The sequence below is a fragment of the Equus asinus genome, chromosome 10 (assembly GCF_041296235.1).
Source record: "Equus asinus isolate D_3611 breed Donkey chromosome 10, EquAss-T2T_v2, whole genome shotgun sequence".
Taxonomy (NCBI): Eukaryota; Metazoa; Chordata; class Mammalia; order Perissodactyla; family Equidae; genus Equus; species Equus asinus.
This window is the reverse complement of record NC_091799.1, coordinates 34914852-34936244: the sequence shown is the minus strand read 5'-3', so window position 1 is coordinate 34936244 and position 21393 is coordinate 34914852. Positions and strand designations below refer to the sequence as shown.

Genomic DNA, 21393 nt, shown 5'->3' with positions numbered 1-21393 from the left:
TAACGGCTCCTTTTTCTTTTTTTAATAACTTTATTGAGATATAATTCACACACCTTCCAACTTACTCATTTAAATGTAGAATCAATAGTTATTTGGTATATTCAGAACTATGCAACCACTGCCACAATCAATTTTGGAACATTTTCATTACCCCAAAAGGAAACCCACACTCATTAGCAATCACTCCCCCATTTCTCTCCAATCCCCTGTACCCCTGGAAACCACTACTTGACAGTCTATAGATATCTCTCTTCCGGACATTCATATAAATTGATCATACTTACGTGGTCTTTTATGACTGCTGCTTTTACTAAGCATAATGTTTTCGAGGTCCATCCATGTTGTAGAACATATCAGTACTTCATTCCTTTCTATGGCCAAATAATACTCCATTATATGGATATATTCCATTGTATTTATCCATGCATCAGTTGATGGACCTTCAACGGTTGCTTTTAGATATTATCCCCATGTCTTCTAAGTCATGATTACATATATTTTACAACTTTGTTAGCAATGACCATCTCTCTTCAGTTGTCTTCCCTTTTAGAATCTTGAGCAAAAGGTTTCAAACCTATTTTTTCTCTTAAGTAATTTGAAACTCACTTCTTTAAAATCTAAGGCACATTTCCACACCCAAATTCCTTTTTTTACACTTTTCCCAAATAGGTAAGAATTCTAGAATAAAAATCTATTTATCCCAAATAGAAAAAACAAACTGAACACTACGTTTTCAGCAGAATAAGTCAGCCAACATATATCTAGAAGGCTAAAAGTCTTCTGCAATGGCTGAATCTTCCTTCTGTGATAATTCCAAGATCTATATCCATATACTTATCTTCCACTTTTTCAATAAATATTTTCTACACTTCCATGTGACAGTTGATTAGGTTATCTGGTATAGACCCAAGAAAATCAATAACATGTCTTTCTCTTTTTTTTTTTTAAAGGTATGCCTTTTTTGGTGAGGAAGATTGGCACTGAGCTAACACCTACTGTCAATTTTCCTTTGTTTTTCCCCCTCTTCAAAGCCCCAGTAAATAGTTGTATATCCCAGGTGTATGTCCTTCTAGTTCTTCTTATGTGGGATGCCGCCTCAGCATGGCTTGATGAGCAGTGCTAGGTCCGTGCCCAGGATCAACTGGCTAACCCTAGGCCACCTAAGCAGAGAGCACAAACTTAACCACTACACCACCGGGCCAGCCCCACATCTTTCTCTTAACTTTTAACTTGACCACAATTCCATCCTTAGGTTAATAGATTACTACACACATTTGTGCATTATAATTTCCAAGATACCTTTTTTTTGTTGAGACTTTGTTTTGAATTTTGAACACAGAATCACAAACTAATACTTTTCTGGGCACACATCTCACTCCAACAAATTCTGTCATTCCCTAGATGATCCTAATGACTTCAATATACTACAACTTCAAATTAGCTTCATTCTCATAGGCAATAGTAGGGGGAAAAGATAGCCCAAACTCAAATCATGGAGTCTGATCCTTAACTGAGACAACTGTCTTTTCTCTTTCATTTCCCCTTCACAAAGCTTTAGTCAAGCTAATCTCAAGCACACTCCTGTTTATACATCTTGGCTCACATAAATATCCTTCTCTTCCTTCTCTTTAGTCATCTAAGACCTATCATTCCTTCAAGCTTTATCTCACCTGCCACAGTGAAGCACTCCCCCCAGTTCCGGGCACGCCCTTCTCGCACACCACAGAAGAGCAAGCAAGGGATGTGGCATTAGTCTTCCATGGGAAACCAAGCTCTGCAACTGACTACATGACCACTCGGCATTTACTGAGCCTTACTGAGTCTGTTTCCTCATCTGTAAAGTGGGCAAAATACTTCAGAAGACTGCAGGTTTCTTGGAAAGATTAAATGAAACCTGTTGGAAACGGCCAAGCACAGTTACCAGCAGGTAATAAAATTTTCTATGTGCTAATACTTTCTTCTTCAAAGCCGAATTTGACCACCCAAGCTTTGGATCACTCTGTCCTAATGCACAAATAATGAATCAGATCCATCCTGAACAAGAAGCAAAGGGCCAGCCTCTCAGATTGTTCAGGCTACCAGCACTATTCAGTATGATCATCCAGAAGGTTTAATTTCACTGTGTTGCTTGTTGACTTGTAGACATAAGCCTATTTCAGATACGGAAATTGTTCTGAACAGAATCTCTACTTATACTTTATCAAAGCAAGAAATCACTTCCAAGGAAGACCTTGCAAAGAGCAAGCCAGAAAGAGAGGCTCTTCCTTACCTTGTGGGTTATCCATTCTCGTCCATACTGATACACGTTGTTAGCCGCAGAATTAAGGGCTCTTTGGACTACCTGAGCCTCAGGAAGCCAACTAATTTAAATAAAGAAAGAAAAAAGTGAAAAAACTAGAACACTTTTAGTGTACTGCACCAATAACTCTTTGAACTCAATGTATTAAGCAATCAGTAACTGATAAACAGTTGATCAGTCATCAACACAGATACAAATGAATTACTTGCAGGACTCCTGGACTTCCAGGCCTAAGTAGCCTAATTCTCACATCCAGAATTTCTCTTCAAGCTTTCCTTATCTTTTAAACCCACTTTTCCCACAAGCTCCCTTTCATTCTTCTCCACCTGGTTTCTCTGCCCATACATGTCCTGGGTCATATGCCTCATTCAGCACCAGCAGACGTGGCTCTGAGACACTGGGATAGTCAGCATCAGGGATTCCAAATGGTGGTTCTCAAAGTGTGGTCCACGGACCAGCAGCACCAGAATGGCCTGGAAACCTGTTGGAAATGCCAATTCTTGGGCCTAACCCCAGACCTCCCGAAAAAGAAACTGTGGGGCTAGGGCCCAGCAACCTGCACCTTAACAAGCCCTGCAGGAGCTTCTGATGCACACTAACATTTGAGGACCACTGATCTAAGGAAGTGAACTGAGGAAGAAAACAAGAAAATTAAGAGGGTGAATCACTATTTTCAGTTTTTTATCTATTGAAGACCTTTTTCTTTAAGATGTGAGGGACTCCTGAGCAGAGTTCAGCTGTATGAGGAATTGCAGTCTACAGGCTCTACTCCTGGTGTAGAGAGAGGCAGCCTCCCCATTTTCCTGTTAACTAAGCAGCCGTTTGCCTTAATCAATAATATATTACATATGCCCGGTGTTCTCCAAAGGAGAAAATATTTTCATATATTCTTTTTTTTTAAGATTGGCACCTGAGCTAACATGTGTTACCAATCTTTTTTTTCTCTTCTTCTTCTCCCCAAAGCCCCCCAGTACAGAGTTGTATATTCTAGTTGTGAGTGCCTCTGATTGTGCTATGTGGGACGCCACCTCAGCATGGTCTGATGAGTGGTGCCATGTCCGCGCCCAGGATCTGAACTGGCAAAGTCCTGGGCCGCCAAAGTGCAGCACGTGAACTTAACCACTCGGCCACAAGGCCAGCCCCCATATGTTCTCTTAACTGCTCCTGACAATGCTGTATATTAGAGATGTTGACATTCACAAATTTAACAGTCCTGATTTTAACTATTCATGAGTGATGTCAAAAGGCCATGGCAAGCAGTAACCAATTACTTTCCTGGGGCCCAAATATAACATGCTACACAGCTGGCACATGGTAGAGAATCAGATAGGGAGTCAGGCCCAGTGTGCAACCTCCTTGACTCACAGCAGCTTTACGTACTTGTAGTAATTTATACAGTAAATCAGAAGTGATAACTTGCGTGTGTGTGTGTGTGTGTGTGTGTGTGTGTGTGTGTGTGTGTAAAATGATCCTACAGAGAAAGCCAACTGCCACTGATAGTCATGGAAGTAATGATGCCTAGGAAAGTCATGGTCTTTAACCAGAAAAAAAGACATCGTGGACAAATTAAAAAGTGGAATGTCAAATCAGTAACAGTTTGAATCTTTAATATTAACCAGCTCATGCTACACTCCAAACATACTTAAAACGTTTGTGAAGCTTTTTGAAAATTCTCAGCCAGTTCAGATTCTTCTCAGCAAGTAAAACAAAATTTTAGAGATGCTTATAAATGTAATAATCTTACAGTATAAGGATATGAACAGGAAATTTGGATCTCTAAATAGAGATGTGATTTGGGAGAAATTAATTAAGCAGCTTTTAAATTACTCCAGTATCTATAGATTTATCAGTGGTTTGAAGGGACTCCTGGATATTTTCAATTATATGGTACTGCACTTTTACGGGGAAAATTCTATCCTGTAGCATTATTCAAAAGTGTGAGGATTCGCAGAAGAACCTGAATAGATCCTGAATGACTAACAAATGTCTATCAGGCCTGACAAGAAGTCTTGCTGGCTGCAGTGAAAATGCTCCACCAACGTACTCATGCAGGTGTCCTAACAGCACTAGATAAGAGGAGCTGTCGTGAGGCCAAGTCAAAGGCCCTGGCTCAGCCCAGACCTCCTCACGATGAGACACGGGGCCAGAAACACCTGAGCAACCTTGGCTGGGATGAACTGGGATGTGCCTTCATCTTAATACCAACCAACGCCTCTAACTGAGCTCCTTCCTTAGGATATTCACTACCTCAGCCAATCACTAGCTTCCCTACTCTCAGTCAAGAGGGATCCCCCAGGAGAAACTAAGTTCCTGCAGTTTGGACTGGCCCACGCTCAGCCTCCTGAGAAAACGTTAATCTCTATCACGGTACGACCTAACAAGAAAACAAGCCACAGTGACAACAACTTAGCTTAGCTTCCTGGGTTCCTCCAAGTAAGGGCAGGGCACGTTCAGTACCATCTCAATGCCATCTCCTAACGAAGGCCCTGAGAATCAACAGGCTTGAGACTACTCAGTAGGAAGTAGAAAATAGGTTCTAGACTATTAGAATTGTTCAAGACAAGAATTAAGGTGTGCTTCAACTTCATCTTCTTTGAAGCTCTGCTAGGATGATTGTACCTTAAGTCTTTCTAATTCATCCAACAGCCCATGAAGCACATCCATGGGAAGTCAAGGTATCTACACAGGGGATATAAAACGTGCACCACGATGGAAGAAAGCACACCTGATCAATTCTTAACTGTATCCCCTCCACCAGGAGCATCTACGTGAATTTCCCACTAGGTCAACCGCCATCTTCATGACGGGAATCCACTGAGTACTGAGATTTGCAAGAAACCATTACTATTAATTCATGGCCACCCTCACTAATCTGCTGCAAAAGAATCAGACCTTCCATGAATCACCAAAGTCTAAACAGCTTTTGAAAACCTTCCTACATGGAATTTAAGACTCAGCAATAAAAAGGAACAAACCATTGATAAATACCACATCTTCGATGGACTTCAAGGGACTTACGCGAAGTGAAAAAAGCCAATCTCATAAGGCTGCATACTCTCTGATTCAATTTATCTATCTTTATTGAAACACCATCATAGATATGGAGAACAGATTATTGGTAAGGAAGGGTTAGGGATAAGCTGAAGGAGGAGGTAGAGGGTAGGTGTGGCTGTAAAGAGGTGGCCTGAGGAGTCTTGTGGTGATGGAAGACTTCTGAACCTTGACGGTGTTGAGAGCTCACAGGAAGCCACACATATGATAAAACTGCAGAGAACACACACATACACACACACGACTGCAGGTAGAACTAGTGAAATCTGAAGGTCTGTGTATTGAACCGATGTCAATTTCCTGGTTTTGTTACTGTACTACAGTTACGCAAGATGACGATATTGGAGGAAGTGCAGTGAAGAGCCCATGGGGTTTCTCTGTACACTTCTCTGCAACTCCTTGTAAGTCTATAATTATTTAAAAATTCAAAACAAAAGAAAGACCCCCACCTTTCTACAACTACCCTGATCTGGGGCTACTCATACTGTGTGTGCCTTTAATACGCTAGCAGAGATAGTGCTACCACAACTGAAAACCAGTACACAAGGGCTCCGGACTCATTTCACTAAAGCATGATCGTGAAAGAAAAGGAGGTCTTCAGACATTAAGGCTGCCATTTTTAACTTCACTCTAGATCCCTCTCCTGAACTGCACACCAACATAGCCAATGACATACTGGATTTCTGCTTAGATTTACCACAGACACTTCAAACTCAACAGGTAAAAAAGTAAATCAACTATTTTTTCCCTCCAAATCTGCTCCTCTCTTCCCTATATAGGTAAATCCACCATTATTCCACTAACTTCCAAAGCTGGAACATGCGTCATGCTAGATTTCTTCAGCCTATATCCAATTAACCACCAACTAACCCCACTAAGATCTTACCAATGGGCCCGTCCTGTTCACCCCCACTACAAGTGTCCACAATGCAGGGCTTCATCACCTCTCACCTGGTTTATTCTGGCCTTTAACTAGTCAAAAGGCTCAACTCTTGTACCCCTTCCACCTTTTCTCCTCAGTGCAGAGGGAAAGACTGCTCTAGAATAAAATCTGTTTATGCCCCTTCTGTTCTTATATCCTTAGTCAAGATAATGAACATATTTATTACTCTCAAGTTTCCTTGTGCTCCTTTGTGCTCTCCGCTGGAGCTCACCCCTAGCCACACACAACCGCTGATCTTTCTGTCACTATAGATCAGTTTTCATTTTCTAGAACTTTACATAAATGGAATCATATCCCATGGACTCTTTTTTGCCTGTCTTCTTTCACTCAGCATAATTATTGTGAGATTCATTCATGTGGCTGCCAGTACTGATAGATCACTTTTATTTAATGCTAAGTATTATTCCATTGTATGGATATATCACAATTTGTAACTACCAAGAAATAATGAGGACAAGCACTTTGAGTATGCTCTGGTTAAAGGAGATAAGTGGGCAGAAAAATATTTTGAAAGAAATCCCTTTAAAAATATTCAAATATGATTCTAAACCAAGTTCAAGTAAAGAAACGTCCTAACTAGCTTTTATATAATGAAGTAAAGTTGAGTCAAAGGAGAAAACTAAGTTAAATCTCAATTTTCAATCCTAAAACTGGCAGAGTATTTCCTAACATAAATTACTGACTACCTTTGCATTAGTAAAAAAATGGAAGCTATGTAATTTGTCCTCAAGCTCAATCAGGTGAACAGCGTAGCTCTGCGAACATTCCCCACAGGGACAGAAAACGCTTCTCACGGAAGCCAAATTAAACAAGTACACAAAGAGATCTTCTAAGACAGAGATCAGCAAATTTTTTCTGTAAAGGGCCAGAGAGTAAATATTTTAGGCTTTTGGGGTCATATAATCTGTGTCACAACTACTCAATTCTGTCTGCCCTTGCAACCCCAAAACAGCTATAAACAATATGTAAATGAATGGGGGTGAATGTGTTCCAATAAAACTGTATTTAAAAAACAGGTGGCTACATTTGGTCCTGGGCCATTTTGCCAACCCTGACTCCAAAATGATACAACATGGGAATACGTCAAGAATTATACAGAAACTTGAGGAACAACATGGCATGCTGGCAAGTTCCCTTTACTTGATCAGAAACACTGGGCGTGAATGCTGACTCTGCCCCTGGGGGATTACGATTTCAAGTTCCTCAACCTTTGATGCTGTTTCCTCAGCTGTGAAACAGGGATAATTTCTTCACCCTACCACACACAGTCACTGTGAGGAAGACAGGTCACACTGCAGGTGAAAGTGCTTTGTACGTTATACACATGTTGTAAACTGCAAATCTCAATTCAAATACAAGGTATCATTTACCACAGATTGCTCCCCAACTCTTAAGCACTCCCCCGCCTCCCACATTACATGCAATTCTTATGCAAAAACAACAACATTCATCAAAGCTTTGGCAAACCCTATCTTTCCTCCTCCAAGGTAGCTGCATCAATGAAGACCACTTCATGCAAACGGATACTGAACCTAGGTCATTTATCTCTGTTTTTATCAAAATAGTATTCTTACTTTGCCCACTCAGGGTGATTTGCTAGAGTCTCATTAATCAAATTGCTTGTGACTTCAATCATGTGTACACTCTCTTGATGCACCTGTATTACAGATAAGGAAAGAAAAAAAATCTCAATTAAAAAAAATCCAATTTAACATTTATTTTTCTAGACTATCACTGAAATAATGCTGTTAGAGTCAAATAATTTCACATCTTAGTTGCAATTAATTTAAAAACTTGCACTGAACAGCTGCTATAGATAATATTCTATGACACACATAATGGGAAATAAAACGTACATAATAGGTACCTGGCTTCAAGAAGCTCAACAACTTACTTAAGGAAAAATATATGTAACTAGATACATACAAATACATATACACACAACACATATATATTTAGTTCACATATAAAAGTGTGTGCGTGTATATATACTATATAGTATATGTATACATATCTTGTGTATGTATATACATATGTAAGCAACAACAACACTACATGAGCTTATAGAATTATTAGGCAATGTAAGACATACAAGCAAATAAGCAACTGAGTAAGGTTTCTGAGTAAAAAAAGCCAACTGAAACTGCTTAGAATTTACCTTGCCCAATAACCAACAAAATGAGGGAGATAAAAAAGTAACAAGCCAATGTCAGGAAACATGCTCTATACAATTTTACTATGTTCAAATTTATTAAACATATTGAGCATATGGTTTATCTTGGTGAGTATTCCACATTTACTTGAAAAGAGCAAGATTCTGCTGTTGTCAGTCAGGCCAAACTGACTCGTTTTCAAGGCTTTTATATCTTCACTAATTTTCTATCTACCTATTCTCTCAATTATTGCAAGAGGAGTATTACTGACTTCCTAACTATAATCATTGATTTGTCTATTTCTCCTTTTAATTCTGAATATTTTGCTTCATATATTTTAGAGCTCTATTGTTAGAACATACACATTTATAATAGTTATACCTTACTGCAGTATAAACTTTTATCATTACGAAAAAAAGTCCTTATTTGTCTCTAGTAGTATTTCTTGTTATAACTACGTTGCCTCACATTAACATACTCACTCTACATCTCTCTTGTGTACAGTTTGCATGGTTTATCTTTTTCCATCCTTTTACCATCAATCTTTTTATGTCTTTGAATTTCAAGTGAATCTCTTATAGATACCATGGAACTTGCTTCTTTATATCCAGTCTGGAAATCTCTGCTTTTTCATTGTCTAATTGCCTTCCATTTAATATAAGCACTGACATGACTGAATTCAAGTCTGCCTTTTTGCTATTTGCTTTCTATCTGTCTCATCTCTATAGTTCCTCTTTTATTGCCTTTTATGTTAAGCAATTTTTTAAGTATAAACCCTTTTAAAAATCTTTTTGGGCTGGCCTGGTGGAATAGTGGTTAAGTTTGCACGCTCCACTTCAGTGGCCCAGGGTTCACGGTTTCAGATCCTGGATGCAGACCTGTATACCACTCATCAAGCCATGCTGTGGTGGCATCCCATATAGAAAACAGAGGGAGATCGGCACAGATGTCAGCTCAGTAACAATCTTTCTCAAGCAAAAAGAGGAAGACTGGCAACAGATGTTAGCTCAGGGCCAATCTTTCTGACCAAAAAAAACCATTTTCATTTTGAAATTTCAGTTGCAGAAAACTTTTTTTTAATTGAGATCACAGTCATTTATAACACTGTGAAATTTCAGTTATACATTGTTATTTGTCAGTCACCATATATATATGTGCACCTTTACCTCTTTGCCCATCCCCCCACCCACGTCCCCCTGGTAACTACTAATCTGTTCTCTTTGTCCATGTATTTATCTTCCACACGTGAGTGAAATCACATGGTGTTTGTCTTTCTCTGTCTGGTTTATTTTGTTTAACCTAACACCCTCAAAGTCCATCCACCTTGTTGCAAATGGGATGATTTTGTCTCTTTTATGGCTGCGTAGTATTCCATGGTATATATACACACCACATCTTCTCCATCCAGTCATCAGTCATTGGGCACTTGGGTTGCTTCTACATCTTGGCTATTGTGAACAGTGCTGCAAACGAACATAAGGGTGCATAAGCCTCTTTGAGTTGTTGATTTCAAGTTCTTTGGATAAATACCCAGTCGTGGGATAGCTGGGTCATATGGTATTTCTATTTTTAATTTTTTGAGAAATCTTTATACTGTTTTCCCTTGTAGCTGCACCAGTTTGCATTCCTACCAGGAGTTACAGGGGTTCCCTTTTCTCCACATCCTTTCCAACATTTGATGTTTTTTGTCTTGGCAATTATAGCCATCCTAACAGGTGTAAGGAAATATCTCATTGTACTTTTGATTTGCATTTCCCTGATGATTGGTGATATTGAACAACTTTTCACTCACCTGTTGGCCATCAGTGTACCTTCTTTCAAAAAATGTCTGTTCATAACCTCTGCCCATTTTTTGATCAGGTTGTTGTTTTTGTTGTTGTTCAGTTGTACGAGTTCTTTACATATTTGGGAGATGAACCCCTTGCCAGATATATGATTTGCAAATATTTTCTCCCAGTTGCTGGGTTGTTTTTTCATTTTATTCATGGTCTCCTTTGCCTTGCAGAAGCTCTTTAGTCTGAAGAAGTCCTATTTGTTTGTTTTTTCTTTTATTTCCCTTTCCTGAGCAGACATGGTATTCAAAAAGATCCTCCTAAGACCGATGTCAGAGTGTACTCCCTATATTTTCTTCTAGGAGTTTTATGGTTTCATATCTCACCTTCAAGTCTCTAATTCATTTTGAGTTAATGTTCATGTATGGTGAAAGATAATGGTCTACTTTCATTCTTTTGCATGTGATTGTCCAGTTTTCTCAACATCATTTATTCAAGAGCCTTTCCTTTTTCCATTGTATGTTCTTAGCTCCTTTGTCGAAGATTAGCTGTCTGTAAATGTGTGGTTTTATTTCTGGATTTTCAATTCTGTTCCACTGATCCGTGTGTCTTTTTTTGCACCAGTACCATGCTGTTTTGATCACTATAGCTTTGTAGCATATTTTGAAGTCAGGGATTATGATGCCTCCAGCTTTGTTCTTTTTTCTCAGGATTGCTTTAGCTATTTTGGGTCTTTTCTTGCCTCATATGAATTTTAGGATTCTTTATTCTATTTCTGTGAAAAATGTCATTGGGATCCTGATTGGGATTGCATTGTATCTGTAGATTGCCTTAGGTAATATGGACATTTTAACCATGTTTATTCTTCCAATTCATGTGCATGGAATATCTTTCCATTTTTTTAATGTCACCATCGATTTCTTTCAATAATGTCTTATAGTTTTTATTGTATAGGTCTTTCACCTCCTTGGTTAAATTTATTCCTAGATATTTCATTCTTTTTGTTGTGATTGTAAGTGGGATATTCTCGAGTTCTCTTTGTTATTAGAGTATAGAAATGCAACTAATTTTTGTAAGTTGATTTTCTACCCTGTAATTTTGCTGTAGTTGTTATTTCTACTAGTTTTCCAATGGACTCTTTAGGATTTTCTATATAAAAAAACATGTTGTCTGCAAACAGCAAGAGTTTCACTTTTTCCTTACCAATTTGGACACCTTTTATTTCTTTCTCTTGCCTAATTGCTTTGCCCAAAACCTCCAGCACTATGTTGAATAAGAGTGGTGAGAGTGGGCACCCTTGTCTTGATCCTGTTCTCAAAGGATGGCTTTCAGTTTTTTCCCCATTGAGTATGATGTTGGCTGTGGGTTTGCCATATATGGCCTTTATTATATTGAGATACTTTCCTTCTATACCCATTGTATTGAGTTTTTATCATAAATGGATATTGGATCTTGTCAAGTGCTTTATCTGCATCTATTAGGATGATCATGAGGTTTTTAGTCTTCATTTTGATAATATGATGTATCATATTGACTGATTTGCAGATGTTGAACCATTCCTGCGTCCCTGGTATAAATTCCATTTGATCATGGTGTACGACCCTTTTAATGTATTGCTGTATTTGGTTTGCCAATATTTTGTTGAGGATGTTTGCATCTATGTTCTTCAGTAATACTGGCCTACAATTTTCCCTTCTTCATGTTGTCGTTGTCTGGCTTTGGGATCAGGGTGATGGTGGCCTCATAAAATGTGTTAGGAAGTGTTCCGTCTTCAATTTTTTGGGATAGTTTGAAAAGGACAGGTACTAAGTCTTCTTTGAATGTTTGGTAGAATTCTCTAGAGAAGCCATCTGGTCCTGGACTTTTATTTTGGGGGAGGTTTTTGATTAATGTTTCAATCTCTTTACTTGTGATTGGCCTATTCAGATTCTCCATTTCTTCTTGATTCAGTTTTGGGAGATTGTATGAATCTAAGAATTTATCCATTTCTTCTAGATTGTCCAATTTGTTGGCAAGCAATTATTTTTTAATACATCATTTTAGTTCCCCTAAAATTTGTGTTATTTAATAATTCCTATTTATCTTAAACTTATCACACCTTTAATTTATCACAATCTACTTCAAGTTAATATTCGCTTACTTCCAGTAAAATAAAAATATTTATAGCAACTTCATACCAGTATAGTTCCATTTCCCAGTTTTCTTTGTGCTATGGTTGTACATATACATAGTTCATCTATATATATTATAAATTCTACAATACAGTATTACAATTTTTCTTTAAATAGTCTTTTTTTTCAATAAATTAAAAGAAGAGAGGAAAAAAACACATTTACCAAGAGCTCTTCATTTCTCCCTTTGGATACAACTTATTTCTGGAGTCATTTCTCTCTGGTCTAAAGGAATTCCTTTAGCATTCCTTACAGTACAGATCTGATATTAACAAATTCTCTCAGTTTTAGTCTGTCTAGAAACGTCTTTATTTTGCCTTTACTTTTAAAGAATAGTTTCCCTGAATATAAAATTCTTGCTTGACCTTTTTTCCCCCCAAGACTTTGAATATGTCATTCCAATGTCTTCTGGTATTCCCTGTTTATTATGAGAATTAAGTCCTTAATTGTTTTGCTGTTCCCCAGTGTGATGCATAATTTTTGTCTCACTTCAAGATTTTCTCTTTATCTGTGGCTTTCAGCAGTTCGACTAGGATGCATCTAGGCATGGTTTTGTGTTTGTGTGTATTTATTCTACTAAGGATTTCTTGAGCTTCTTGGTTCTATTAATGTTTTTCATCAAACTTGGGAAGTTTTTAACCACTGTTTCTTCAAATATTTTTTTCCACTTTTTCTCTCTCTCTTCTCATCTTCTGGGATGCTGATTATATGTCTGTTAGAATGTTGGATATTGTCCTACAGATACCTGAGGCTCTGCTCAACCAATATTTAAAAATCTGTTAATAATTAAAAATCTGTTTGTTGTTCTGACTGGATACTTTCTACTGATCTTTCTTCAAGTTCACTAATTGTTTTTTCCCTGGATCTCAAAATCTGCTATTGAGACTATCTAGTGAATTTTTCTTTTGTTATTTTCTTTTCAGCCCTAGGATTTCTATTTGTTCTGTTTTATAGTCCCTATTTCCCTGTTGAGAGGCTGCATTGGTTTACCCATTATTAGCATACTTTCCTTTAATTCTCTGAACATATTCATAATAGCTGCTTTGAAGCCTTTGTCTGTTAAATCCTACATCTGGGCCACTTACGTGTCCACCTCTTTGACTGTATTTTCCCCCCCTGAGTATGAGTCACATTTTCCTGTTTCTTTGTATGTCTAATAATTTTTGGTTTAAAATTGGACACTGAAATAAATACATTGTAGTAACTCTGGATTGTTTTGTTCTTCTAAGAGCTGTTATTTTATTTCAGTAAGCAATTAACTTATCTCTACTCAAACTAAAAAAATGTGTCTTCCCTGTCACTGATGTCTCTGCTCAGTGTTTTTTACTTATTTTTTTAAAGACTGGTTCCCTAAGGATTTTCCCTGCACCTGCATAGCTTAGCATCAGTAAATGATTTTGGCAGAAGGTATGCTCAGACACTTCTCATTAGAAGGCTTCACCCTCCACAGCCTGAGATGTGTAAGTTGAGAAATGCAATCAAAGACACAAATTTGCAACTCTCTGAAGGCTATCAATATTTACGGGGCTCCTTGGGGTCTCCCATACACATGCATAGTTTAGCAATCAGACTAGGTTGTATGGTTTATTAATTTCAGCCCTTCTACAGCTTTCTTGCTGTAGAATCTCTCCCTTTAATTTGCAGCTGCTCTGTTGCCAGCCCCAAACCAAGTCCACCACCTCCCACAGGAAGAGTTGCAAGTTTTTGCTGCCCAAGCTATGCAGGATGAGAATAACGCCAAGCAAGAAAGCCACAAGCTACCTGTTTTTACCAGATGCAGTAGCAGTTTTTCATGAGCAAACAGTCCTCAAGTTGTTGCCTAAATGGTCATTTTCCAACACCCTGAGGTGGTGTTTTCAAACATTTTATACTGTTTTATTCCTGCTTTCTGTGGCGAGGAATTACCTGACATCCTCACCCTGCTATTATCCTAAGATATATTAGGAAGATGGAGCCAAAAAGGATCCTTTGACAAACTAAGAAAGAAAGTAGTCAAGGATGACCCTGAGACTTTTCACATGCGCAAGAAGAACAGAGTTGTCATTTACTGAAATGGGAAGAGTATGAGAAGAATGGACAAGAAGTGAAGGAAGATCTGAAGCACAGTTTCTGACAGGCTGCCTTTGAGATGTCTATTAGACATTCAGGTAGTTACTGTCATGGTGTTTTAGAGAATGATCCCTTTATTGGCTGGGAGAATGAACAGGTAACCAATGAGTTTCCTTCAAAAGCTCTGTTTGCTTGGTCCCAGACCACAAAGAAGGGGTTCAGTAATACAAGTTATCAAAGTTCAGGGAAGCAAAAGCTCACTGAAAGCACGGGATGAACAAAGAAAAAGGACCTGAAACACGAACATAATTGAGATGGGCAGCCAAGAAGACCCTATGCAAAGGGATAAGGAGGGAAAGTGGAATAGAAGAAGAGTAGGAGAGAGAGGAGAAGGAGAAAAAAGGAAAATGGAAGACCATACTGGTGAAAGGTTTCTCGAAGAACAAGAATGGAAGATAAGATTGTATAGTGGCAGGTTTAGGTGAAATAAGACGAAAACAAAGAAAGGTCTCTAAACAAGTCTGTAGAGTGTATATAAGGGACTACACATGATCAATAACCAAGGAACACATAGGAACTGTATAGAGACTGAAACAGAGGTATTGAGAAAGCAGGATTTTAGAAGCAAACGATAAGACTGAGGACATACTGAAGCTGAGAATGACTAAGAACAGAACTCCCAAGTGGAGATGTCACATAGCAAGAAAGAACGCAACCCTTCAGCAAAGTGCTGCACGTCAGATTATTTATCAACAAGAGCTACTACTTTATCCCTACAGCACTGTATGAAAATTTTTCATATCCATGATTTCACGTAAGCTTCAGGATTCCTTGGAGACAACATATCAAAATCTGGGACGTGGAGGTCAGTGAAGTTCAGAGAAACTAAAGGTTAAAATACGCCATAAAAGTCGGAAAAACAAAAGTCACTAAGAAATATCACTGTAGAGATAAACTTCCAGCTGCACTTTGGAGAGTGATTTTCTTCGATGAGATGAAAGAGGGGTGTTATGGACTGAATGTTTATATCCCCCTGAAATTCATATGTTGAAGTCCTAACCTCCAATGTGACGAGTAAGAGGTGGGGTCACTGGTGAATAGACAAAGAAGATGTGGTATATATACACAATGGAATACTACTCAGCTATAAGAAATGATGAAATCCGGCCACTTGTGACAACATGGATGGACCCTGAGGGTATTATGCTAAGTGAAATAAGTCAGAGGGAGAAGGTCAAATACCGTACGATCTCACTCATAAGTAGAAGATAAAAAACAACGACAAACAAACACATAGCAACAGAGACTGGATTGATGGTTACCAGAGGGGAAGGGGGAAGGAGGAGAGCAAAAGGGGTAATTAGGCACACATGTGTGGTGATGGATTATAGTTAGTCTTTGGGTGGTAAACATGATGTAATCTACACAGAATTTGAAATATATTATGATGTACATCTGAAAGTTATATAATGTTACAATACAATATTACTGCTATAAAAATAAAAATTAAAAAAAAAGAGGTAGGGTCACTGAGAGGTAATTAGGTCATGAGCGTGGAGCCTTCACGAAGGGGATTAGTTGCCCTATAAGAAGAGACACGAGAGATGATCTTTGTCTCCACCATGTGAGGATACAAGAAGAAGAGGGGCTTTACCAAGAACTCAACCACGCTGGCACCTGATCTGGGACTTTGAGCCCCCAGAACTGTGAGAAATAAATATTGCTGTTTAAGCCACCCCGTCTACAGCATTCTGTTATAGCAGTCCAAACCAAGAAGGGGGAGAGGAAATGTAAGCTGGCAGGGCCTGGAAAGTGAGAAATAAAGATCCTATGGTATACCAGCAGAAAGTCCAATGAGACAAGAAGGGAAGGAGGTAATCAAGAAATTCTGATCTAGTAACAGGGTACTAACTGGATTAGGAGTCATGAGACCAGATCACAGTTATCCTATTGACAGAAGAAGCCAATTGTGGCTCAGTATCTCTATTTCTTCATCTGCATTTACCTCTGAAAATTTTGATGATAAAATAAAAATGCATGTAAAACATATACTTGGCAAGTTCATGGCAAAACTAGTAATACAAAAATCATAATATGTTATACATATTTATACATTATACATATACATTATACATATTTATAAACAAAGTAACATTTTCCATGCTGCTTCTGCTATCATCTTATCCATACTACAATTCTAACAATTAAGAGGTTATTAATTGTAATAGTAATTATTTTACTCTACCTTTGCAGTCAGGAGTAGGGCTAAAAGAAGGGTTCCTATCACTAACAGAAATATGATGAAAATGCTAATTATTTTGTCTAACATCTTCTCCAACCAGATGATCATCTGCACAGAAATGAGAAAGAGAATTACTTATCTTTCAAGTACAAACAACTTAATAAAAACACACATGTATTCAAATATCATGAAGACAAAATAGGATATTCAGGCTTGCAAAGCAGACTATGGCATAACGATTAAAGCAGTGAAAGCTGTAAGCAACTTTAGAAAATTAACAGTATTAATTACTTTGTTGTTATATCGAGTTTCTGAATTGTCACATCTAAGAAAAGGCAGTCAATTCGACATAACCTATATCCAGTTGTGAAATCACATAATGTGGTACATTTACATTTCAAATTATAATTTATAACCTGGTAAATATTCTAAACAAAATGACGACAATCCATTAGCTGACCTCAAAGCTCATGAAATTTTACTGTCAATTAGCAAATACGAATGACTTTAGAAAAAGTATGCCTCTTATAAAATAGGTATGTCCTAAATTATGCAGATAAACTAGGAGCAAATTAAAATAGGAATTACATTCAAAGTATTTTTTCCCTTTGATGTCATTAGGATTACAATAAGAGCAATAACAAAAATCTAACATTAAGGTAACAATAAATAACAATTTCAGAATAATGGTCACTCTGGGGGGCACAGGGCAGAGAGGTGGATGCACAATCAGGGCGAGGTATAAAATGGCTTTCAATTATACAGGTAATGTCTTATCAAGCTGGAGGGTGGGCACATAGGTGTTCTTCATATCTTTTTATATTTGAAATAGTTCATAGTAAAATACTTTTAAAAATCTGACTTTCCACTTGAAATTTCTATTTTTTAAAACATAAGCTTTATGACAAATTATTAAGTGACTGTAAATAAAATATAATCATTAATGTAATGGTTACTCTTTAATCAATAATTTAAATTACGCTCTCCTTAAATGCTACTTAAAATTCTATTTTGAGTAGAACTTCCCTCATCTTTCACAATCACAATCCTACACTTAAAAAATTTTTTTTTTCAGAATATATAACAATTGTGATAGATTTCTAGAATTCTTGACATGCAAAGTTACCATATAACATTTCAAAAGTACAATTAGACTGATGATGGCTGAAAGGCCACATTGCAACACTTAGCCCAACATGAGCTAGAGCATTGCTGAATAAATTATTCTCAATTTAAATCTGAATTATGCTCTCCAAACAGTGAGTTAAACACCCGAGAGCACAGAATGCTGGTTAAAAAACAACATAACTCCTAAAACATTTGTTTTCCACTCAATGCTTATAAGCTTGCATCCCTCTTATCTTTCATGAAGGATACTGTCACTAAGAGATCAAAGCTATAATGAACTCAAAGATAAAATGTTATCTTTTACCTTGACAATTACAGCTTCCAACAGAAGAGTTAATTTTCAGTGCATGCTACCAAAGCATCAAAGACAATGCAGAGATTAAAATAAGTAATAACAGGCTTTCTAAGATATGGAAGGTCAGATTTCATATTTTGAACATAAGTTCTAAAATCAATGAAACCAGGAAGGTTTACAATCAGAAACCAACTCTGCACCTAGCTCTTGAGCCAGCTTCAGCTTCCTGAGGAAAGCACCACCGTGGGAGGATGCCCCTTCCTCCTCCCAAACCCTAACAGTGCCTGGCACACAGCAAGCGCTCGGCTAATAGATGTCTGAATAGGTGAGAATAATTTCAGAATTAAGATGAGATCTGTATTCACAAATTACAATCTCTGAAAATAACTTGGGAGGCTCAAATTTTTTAGAAAAGTCATATTCTGAAATACATTTTTAAACACAACATTCTATTTAGAAAGTATGAATACCTAAGTTCACGTCTAGGTATTTTAAAGTATGAAACACAGAATATTCACAAACACCTTACGTGCGTCAACACTACAAAATCAAACTATATATTTTTCAGCCAGGGTAGCAGTTTCCTATCACGAGTCATATACCTAAGGGTTGGAAAAAATCCACACTAAGAGTCATCTAAATAAAAATTTATACTCAAGGGATAACACTGAGGGTTAGATGTTTCATTCAAAATTTAAAACAAAGTCATTTAAGATGTTCAATACACAAGCTAAAAAGTTGGAATTTTTTCTATTCACATTATGGCCAGCTAAGATAAGGAGAAAGAACAGGATGAAAAGGGAGACAACAAAAGAGAGAAAAGAGTGGGAAAGAGTCAGGAAAGACTTAAAAATATGGGAAGAGGGTAGGTGGTGCACAGAACTAGGGACCAACAGAGAGGAAAACACAAAGCAGACAAAACTCACACGGAGGAAGAGAACCTCGTGCACAAGCGAATGGAACAAGACTCACAAGGAAAGAGAAACTCACGGACACAGGAAGAGAAACAGAGAGGAATGGAGAAGGGGAAAGGGATGGAGGCAGAATTCCTAAAGAAACACCACAGGTGCTGTCCCCTGAGGCCATCCTCTGCTCGTGTGCTCTGCTTGGGGTCAAGGAAACCACACCACCTGTCATCACTGTCCTGCTTCAGAAGCCGCAGCCTCTAGGAATTCCCCCAGTCTCCGATGATAAAAAGGGAAGGGAGTCATTTTAAAATGATATTAAAATGTTTCAAATGTGAATGAAGGGCATGTATTTTTTAAAATTTAGAGATGTTGGCAAAGTTAGAGTTATACCAAAAGACACTGAAATTCTACACTGCCTGGCCTTACTCATCAGGCTATTAAGAAAGTGTCCTTCCACGGCTGAGTTTTCTCTCCTATTTCATTTTCTGGGCCTGTAGGTTTTCATTTTGCTCTGAGTCTTTTAACCAAATTCTAGTTGAGTCTTAGTGCAAATAATCAATATACTAAGAAATAAAACAAGCCTTGAGAAATAGATTACATTTCAATTAACCATAAGATGTGTTCTCTATCGTCCTCACTTCTCTTGAATTGGTTCCCTAATTCACCCCACTGGAACTTGGAAGACCAAATACCCAATGCTGCCACTTTCTGGCCTCAGAGGCAACGTAATAAAATAGTCCCCGACTTATCTGTGTGCTTTCCTGGAGCACTCTCTCAGAACTTCAAGCAGTTAGTCCAACTCTACACCAGTGCTTTATCTGTGCTGCACAGAATCATCAGAGAAAAAAGTTACCCAATCTCTTAGGAATCCTTTAAAATGAACTCACTAGTCAGCTGTGAACTAGGCCCACAAATTAGGTAATGTAACTCATTTAGTCACCGAAGGTTAAATTGAATTAAACCTAACGACTTTAGCTCTCCTGTCTCTCACCTCTTGAGGACACTTTCATTTCAATACACACAAATTAAGGAAAAACATATTTCCACCTATTTTGATCAAAATAAGAAACTGTGACTTATGTTTGCAGCAATATCATCTGCCAAGGATTGAACTCCTTTACTCATACTAGTTTTGTAAGAAATGGAAGTACAGTCATTTGCCGCATAACGACGTTTCAGTCAGCAACCAACTGCATATACAATGGCGGTCCCCTAAGATTAGTACCACACAGCCTAGGTGCGTAGTAGGCTGCACCATCCAGGTTTGTGTAAGTGCACGCTATAATTGCCTAATGTTGCACTTCTCAGAACGCATCCTCATGGTTAAATGATGCATGACTATATACACAACTATACATGTGGGGGTTGAGGGTAGGGGTGGGGGTTGGGGGGTGTCTGTGTCTATTTACTTATTTTATACAATGTTTATTTTCAATCCAAAGTTTAAAACTTTAGGCATTGTTGAAAGTCTCTCCTCTGTTTCACCAGAATGAACGCCTCTCTGCACTTCAAAGTGTCATTTTGATCTATTTCCAAGAGGTACATCTATCTTAAGGCTTGTGATAATATTTCCACTGAAGAGTTTTAGAATCTTACTGTGTTTAAACAAAACACACATAAATGATGTCATCTCTTGCTATCTGTCCTAAGGATTTAATGAAATTAAGTCTGGGACTACTAGATGTGGACGCTGTCAGAGCTACAGCACTCCTAATGTATCAGGATTCACCCTTATTGAAGTTATTAAAAATGTACCTATTATAATTCCATGCCAATCAAGCGAAGAACTTATCAAAGATACAACCTCATATCCTGGGAAATGCATGAAATTAGATGTCACAGGCTATGACTATAACCTTTTTTAAGTTAAAAATAAAATTTTGGAATGCTACTCACAAAAAAAGACAATATATAAAATTACCAGCCGAGGGAATCATAAAATTACTTCACAGATTTATCTTTTTGAAAAAGTCCTGTCATTTACAGAAAAAGCAGCAAGAAAGAGTTCTCTTCCCTTTCAGTAACTATTGCCTTATGTGTCTTCACACGTGAAAGGAGACCAGAGCCTCAGGCTGAACCACATTATAAAGCTGAAGAGGAATGGAAATCTTTTACAGTGAACAAAACCACTACAGGATGGAACTTCTTAGAAACATTGGGGGAAGGAGATACCATTCATATCCATTTAGGATTTAATGGCGATTTAAAGGCCTTTGTGTTTTTAGCAAATTGTGCTGTCACAGTATTAATGCTTCACGACCTTCCATAGCTTATAATTAGAACTTTAAAAACAAACAAAAACTTAGTTTGACAAATGGACAGAAACACAGAGTGAAAAGGGAGATAAAAGGGGAGGGGGGAATTACAGAATTCAACAGTAAA

General features: G+C 37.7%; 1 protein-coding gene across 5 annotated transcripts in view; it reads right to left on the bottom strand.

Annotated features, from left to right (window-relative positions):
* TMEM245 (transmembrane protein 245) overlaps positions 1-21393 on the bottom strand; it is a 91580-nt gene that overhangs the window by 40697 nt on the left and 29490 nt on the right. For all 5 annotated transcript variants that reach the window (XR_011506296.1, XR_011506297.1, XM_070519071.1 and 2 more), the window contains 3 exons: positions 16684-16788; positions 7868-7950; positions 2270-2360 (listed from right to left, as the gene is read on the bottom strand). Coding sequence is in view for 3 of the 5 variants with exons in the window: in XM_070519071.1 (XP_070375172.1) it covers positions 2270-2360; positions 7868-7950; positions 16684-16788 (279 nt within the window). In the remaining 2 variants the exon portion in view is untranslated. The remainder of the gene's footprint in view (positions 1-2269; positions 2361-7867; positions 7951-16683; positions 16789-21393) is intronic.